General features: G+C 44.5%; 1 protein-coding gene across 1 annotated transcript in view; it reads right to left on the reverse strand.

The window, feature by feature from the left end:
- The window catches only part of YEATS4 (YEATS domain containing 4), a 20,255-nt gene extending 13,846 nt beyond the window's left edge, over window positions 1-6,409 (reverse strand). The window contains exons 1-2 of the mRNA XM_003797816.2: window positions 6,219-6,409; window positions 2,081-2,200 (exon numbers count right to left, since the gene is read on the reverse strand). Coding sequence (XP_003797864.1) covers window positions 2,081-2,200; window positions 6,219-6,269 — 171 coding nt within the window. The 5' untranslated portion in view covers window positions 6,270-6,409. The remainder of the gene's footprint in view (window positions 1-2,080; window positions 2,201-6,218) is intronic.
- Window positions 6,410-6,992: the final 583 nt, after the last annotated feature.

Raw genomic sequence — 6,992 nt, forward strand, 5'->3', positions numbered from 1 at the left:
AAAAAAAAAAAAAAAAAAGAAAGAATGTCTTGGCCAGAAGAAGCTGGTTAGAGTTATCTAGCACTCTGGGAGGCCAAGACCAGTGGATTGCTTGAGCTCAGGAGTTCAAAACTAGCCTGAACAAGAGCAAAACCCTGTCTCTACATTGGAAGTCATGTCCAAGCTCTACTCCAGCCTTTCAGAGCAACACCTACTTCAGGTATTCTTATAGAAACACCCACATTTTAAACCAAGGCAAATCTACAGTCAAGTTCGAAGAATAAGGCATATTCACTGAGTATAAAAATGCCTCCATTTTATTTTGAAACACATTCATTAGTTCTAACACATAAAAGGGCTTCTGTTGCTCAAGGTCTGTTTTTGAAAAGATAATTACACAAAAAGAAACATGTTCACATTCAATTTAAAATTCAACTCAAAAAGCATTCACACTCAATAATAATGTTTATTAACTTATTTATTTGCTTTCAGGAATTTTTTTATGTGCTTAATCTACACACATTTAATTTCTAAAAAAAAAAACCTTGGAATATGTAATGATGTCTTAACACCCTGCTTTTGTCACTGTTATACTGCATTGTGAGGATGTAAGTCCGTAAGAGGGGCAGGCACTTAATTTAGTCTTCTGGAAGTGGAGAAAGTAGTTTCGAAGAAAATGATGCTTGAACTAAGGCCTAAGGGATCGACAGGAATAAAGTGAATGAGCAGAGACATTTAAGAATGTTCTTTTGGAAAACTGATTTAGTATTGGCAGAGTGTGATGAGGCACACACTAGTGTTGAGGCTGCAGAGTAAGAAAGGGGAAGCGGGGCAGGATCTCTAAAACACACAGATTATGAACTTTACCATGAGGGCAACACCGAGTTACTGGAGGTTTTATAATAGCTTTGTTGAGATATAATTCACATCCCACACAATTTACCTAAATGTACCAATTAATGGTTTTTAATATATTTATGAGTTGTCCAACCATCACCACAATCAATTTTATTAGATTTTTATTAAACAAAAAGAAACCCTATGCCCATTAGCATTCACTTCCTATTCCCTCTCCCCCCACCCATTTGCAACCACTAATATATTTTCTGTATCTGTGGATTTGCCTATTCTGGACATTTCTTTTTTTTGGGACATTTCACAAAAATGGAATCATGTAACATGTGGCCCTTCTTTCACTTAGCATAATACTTCCAAGTTCACCCATGTGGTAGTACATATCAGTATTTCTTTTTATTGCCCAATAATGTTCAGTTATTTGGATATACAAATTATTCATTCATCAGTCGTTAAGACATTTGGGTTATTTCCATTTTCTGGCTGCTATGAACATTCATATACAGGTTTTGGTGTAGACTTTAAAGGGTTTAAATAAAGCAATTTTTTTTTAGGGTGGCGCCTGTGGCTCAGTGAGTAGGGCGTTGGCCCCATGTACCGAGGGTGGTGGGTTCAAACCCAGCCCCAGCCAAACTGAAAACAAAAAATAGCAGGGCATTGTGGCATGTGCCTGTAGTCCTAGCTAGCTACTTGGGAGGCTGAGGCAAGTGAATCGCCTAAGCCCAAGAGCTGGAGGTTGCTGTGAGCTGTGATGCCACTGGCACTCTACCAAGGGTGACAAAGTGAGACTCTGTTTCTAGGGAAAAAAAAAAGCAACTTTTTTATACAATAAATATTGTTAGATACCTGTGTACTTGCTATGTTCCAAGCACTGGAAATTCAGCAGCAAAAGACAATTATCAGCAACCAGGTTACACAGCAGTACTTTCACATTCTCTGATAGAAGCACCGGATTAAATACGTTAATTTAAGATGTGATGTTAGAAGGTGTTCTTGTACCTTGTTCATAACATGATAGTCTTTGTTACCTTAATTTTAATTAGAAAGCATTTTTGGAAAAGTGATTTCCACTAATAATTACGTGAAGATGACAGTTCTCACTTGATTTTTGCAAAATATTTTGGTAACAGTTCTACAATGGGCAACTTTGATAATCAGAAAGTTACTATGAGAGAATATTAAAATTTATTTAGAAGCAAAATAAACTGTAGTTTCTAAAAAAGTTATAGAAAAAACTAGTGCCTACCTCATTTCTATACGGTTTTACATACACTGTCCACTGATGGGTGTGCCCATCTTCTTCTCTTTTCTTTCCAAAATACCGAGCAACATTACCATAAACTATTGGTTTCACAATAGTAACCCCCTAAAAGAAAAATAATTTAAAAACCAGTAAACATTGTATCATTACCTAAATGAACAAAACATGGCCCCGAAAACTTGTTTAAAGGAATGGCATTCTAACCATTGCAGACTCTAGCAGCAGTTCTCAACCTGTGGGTCGTGACCCCTTTGTAACAATGAAAATACACTGGCATTAGGAAGGTTGAGAACCACTGCTCTAGAGTTTGGTTATGACCAAAAATCAATTTCAGACACTTATCCTCATTTCATATTAACACAAATAACTGACCACCAGATTAATCACAATATTTCCACTTTGAAAACGCTTTTACTTAAATCACGTACAACACATTGAGAATTTTGTTAAAAGAAATACAAAAGGCCCTTTACTTACAAATCTGAAAGCTAGGTGTTAGAATAAAAATTGTCCAGTAAAAACTGGCATCTTCAGGCAGTGACTGTGGCTCAGTGAGTAGGGCGCCAGCTCCATATACCGATGGTGACAGGCTGGAACCTGGCCCCAGCCAAACTGCAACAAAAAATAGCCAGGTGTTGTGGCGGGCGCCTGTAGTCCCAGTTACTCGGGAGGCTGAGGCAAGAGAATTGCCTAAGCCCAAGAGCTGAAGGTTGCTGTGACCTGTCATGCCACAGCACTCTACCAAGGGCTACAAAGTCAGACTCTGTTTCTAAAAAAAAAAAAACAAAAAAACTGGCATTTTCTGGTGGTAATGTCCTTATTAACTAGACTATGGTAATGTTTCTCAAAACATGGTACGTACATCAAAGACAGTTTGTGAGCAGGAGAGTAAATGCAAACATTTTATGTTTTATTATTTTATGTGTTTAGTCAGTATTAGAAAAACTATAACTAGAAATTCAAATCTACAACTGTAAAAATATTAACATGTAGGAAGGGGCCTTTTAAAAATTGAACTGATCTGGCTCTGTGCCTGTGGCTCCAGCGGCTAAGGCACCAGCCACATACATCTGAGCTGGCGGGTTTGAATCCAGCCCATGCCTGCCAAACAATGATGGCTACAACCAAAAAATTGCCAGGCATGTGGCGGGCACCTGTAGTCCCAGCTACTTGGGAGACAAAGGCAGGGAATCTCTTGAGTCCAGGAGTTGGAGGTTGCTGTGAGCTATGATGCCACCACACTCTACCCAGGGCGACAGCTTGAGGCTCTGTCTCAAAAAATAAATAAATAAAAAAAATTGAACTGATTTAAATATAATTGCTACCATAATTACAGATTCAGATATGGCAAAAATAGTAAAGTGGCACTTGGATGACTGAAGCTTGGTAAACACTGGCCAGTGCCAGGCTTCCTACATGTGTGCTCAGTTCTGAGATGTGCACACCTGTCTCTCATCACATCTGAAAGTGTAAAGGCAAGGGGCGTTGACAGACTTCCATGAAAATAAAGACCGAAATCTGAAACCAACTATTCCATAGTAGCAATGTATCTGAAGGACAAAGAGCAAGAATACTACATGTGAAAAGTGCTGTGCCACTGTAACTGACCACAATTAATAAGAAATGAGGAAAAGTAGTGAACAAAATGGAAACATTTTACTTGTGGCTGGATAATTAACTACTAAATCCAATACCTACAAACCTAACCAATGTTAGTTCATAAGAAGGAAGCAGTTTGTATGAGAACTTAATTATATAGTAAGCGCTACGGAGGCTTCTGTAGGAACCTCCGATTGGGCTTCTGGTTCAAGGCCTGACTGAGTACAAGGGCATTAAGGCATTGAGTGCCTGATAGATCCCATAGCTGACTAGGGTGTTGCTAGGGACTTGCAATGCCACCAATGATAAAATGGGTATCACTTTTCAAGAAATTCCTTCTGAATGAAATGTATCTAAATTGCAAAAAGATGCCAAGAAGAGCAAGTAAGAATCAGCAAGGAGAAATCGATCCCCAGTTTTGAAACTTTACACTTCTAGTGGAGAAGCATTTGAGACCACAGGTTTAACTTCTAGTCACCAGACGAGAAACTTAAAACTTTAAAATCCAACATGATTAAAAGGAATGTGCTGTAATTTCTTCCCCAAAATCGAATGTTCTTTTTCTGAAGTAGCTTCCTATCCCGCCAAAACCTTGCTCCAAAGCTTGGGGAAAATGTGTGCTTACAAAGCATGTGGTACTATAAATTTTTATTTGGCTTCTCTTTCCTTTCAGTCAGATTTCAGTAGGTTTGGAAATTTTTTAAGAATTCCCACTTTACATGTGATATAAAAACACTATGTATGGTGGCTATATATACACACGCGTTATAATTAAAATTATGGGGCAGCGCCTGTAGCTCAGAGGGTAGGCGCCAGCCCGTAGCAGCTAGACAACAATGACAACTGCAACCAAAAAACAAAAATAGGCAGGCGTTGTGGGGGGTGCCTGTTGTCCCAGCTACTTGGGAGGCTGAGGCAAAATCGATAAGCCCAGGAGTTGGAGGTTGCTATGAACTGTGATTCCACAGCACTCTACCCAGGGGGGAAAAGTGAGACTCTCTTTTCTTTTAAAAACAAACAAACAAACAAAACTTGGGCGGGGCCTGTGGCTCAAAGGGGTAGGGCGCTGGTCCCATATGCCGCAGGTGGTGGGTTCAAATCCAGTCCCGGCCAAAAACTGCAAGGGGGGAGAAAAAAAGAAAGAAAAAAAAAAGAAAAAGAAACAGAAAACCTCTTTCTGGCTCAGTGCCTGTAGCTCAAGCGGATAAGGCGCCAGCCACATACACCAGAGGTGGCAGGTATGAATACGGCCTGGGATTCTACCAATACAACCCAAAAAAAAAGAAAAAAGAAAATAGCTGGGCATTGTGGCAGCGCCTGTGGTCCCAGCTACTCGGGAGGCTGAGGCAGGAGACTCGCTTGAGCCCAGGAGTGGGAGGTTGCTGTGAGCTGTGACGCCAAGCACTCTACCCCAAGGCGACGGCTTGAGATTCTGTCTCTAAAAAGAAAAACGTAAATAATGAAATAAAATAAAATTATGGAAAAATAACATGATATAAAGACTAAGAAATCTACAAATTAACCATTTTGGTACAAAAGTAGGTGATTTCTTTTAAATATAAAACGTCCTGTTACAAACGAAAATCAGAAGGGGTAAAAAATAGGTGTGTCTATCTTAAAAATTAACGTGCCGGGAAAATGTGAGAGAAATTGTCGCCATATCAAACATTATGTTAGGCTCTATGATTACTTTTTTCTTTAGACAGACTCTCTCACTTTATTGCTCTTGGTAGAGTGCCGTAGCGTTACAGCTCACAGCAATCTCGAACTTTTGGGCTCAAGAGATTCTCTTGCCTCAGCCTCCCGAGCAGCTGGGACCCCAGGCGCCTCCACCAGGCCCCTCTATTTTCAGAGACGGGGTCTCGCTCTGGCTCAGGCTGGTCTCAAACTCCTGAGCTCAGCAATCCACCTGCCTCGGCCTCCCACAGCGCTGGGGTTTCAGGCGGGAGCCACCGCGCCCGGCCTGTGATTACTTGTTAATAACTAAAGCTCGCGTTACTCAGTGTCCCCTACGTGCCAGGCACTGGGCTGTGTTCTCTGCCAGTCTCGGTCGTAGCTTTGGGGCGTGGCGAGCACCATTAACTCCAGCACAATTTCTGAACTTTTCCACGCTTCGCTGGCTCAGTGGCCGCACTCGTAAGCCGCGGGTACGCGCTCGCCCTCTCCTCGCTGCCGCCATCATCCGCATACCCAGCGGGGCGGCAGCCCGGGGGACGGAGGACCCCGGGGGCCGCTCGTGCGCCCCGCCTTCCCGGCCCCCGGCAGCCTCGCGCAGGTCCCCGCCGGCCGCACCGCTCCGCGGCTGTCTTGCGGCGGGGGTGGGAGCGCGGACGCGAGGCGGGAAGTTGGCCCCAAGGAACGCTGAACTTTTCGCCCAATAGGTCTGATTTGCCCTCCGCTCTCTACGGTTCAAACTGACAGAGAAGGCGCGGAAGGAAAGCAAGACCGGCCCGCCCCGCCCCGCCGCGCAGGGAGGAGCCGGCCCGGGGAGCCGCCCAGAAGGGGGCGCGGGCCGGGCACTGACCTTCACTCTCCCGCCGGAGTCAGGCCCAAATTCGGCCATTCTCTTGAACATATTGTCCTACGAAAGAAGCCGCCGCCGCCAGGAAAAGAGACCGGGGCGGGCGGGGTAGCCGTTCCCCTCAGAGCCCCCACTCCTCCCGCGCGGGCCCAGGCGCAGGCTTCTGGCCGAGGGACGGCGAAGCGCCGAGGCGGGGGGCGTTCCGGAAGGCCGTTCAGCCCGCGCGGCCAGAGCGCAGCGGAAGAAGGGCGTGGCGACGCAGTGCGCAAGCGCGAAGGGCTGGCGGGAGTGCGCATGCGCAAGGCTGCTGCGGAGCTGGCGGAATATTGGGGCGGGAGTTCCAGACAGAATTAAGACAGAGGAAAAAGGAAACCATCAAGCTCGGAGCCCGTAGCTCGATGGTTAGGATGCCCGCCACACGTACCGGGGCTAGAACCCGGCCTGGGCCTGCTAAACAACAATGACATCAATAACATAAAAATCGGGCGTTGTGGTTGGCGCCTGTACAGTCCCAGGTACTTGGGAGCCGAAGGCAACAGAATCGCTTAAGCTAGGGTGACCAGGTTTTAACATTGGTAAAGCGGGACAACGCGGGTAGGGGGTGGGGGGCCGGAGCGGGGGCAAGGCGGGGGGCGGGGCAGCGGACAGGGCAGAGCAGGGCCTCACAACAATGCAAACTTTGATAAGCAGTTCTCAATAATCACTTCTCAACAGTTATTTGTTATTATTACAGTTTAACATTATAAAATTAACAAAAATAATATAAAACTCATATCC

Source organism: Otolemur garnettii, unplaced genomic scaffold, assembly GCF_000181295.1.
Source record: "Otolemur garnettii isolate 467f Iridium unplaced genomic scaffold, OtoGar3 scaffold00125, whole genome shotgun sequence".
NCBI lineage: Eukaryota > Metazoa > Chordata > Mammalia > Primates > Galagidae > Otolemur > Otolemur garnettii.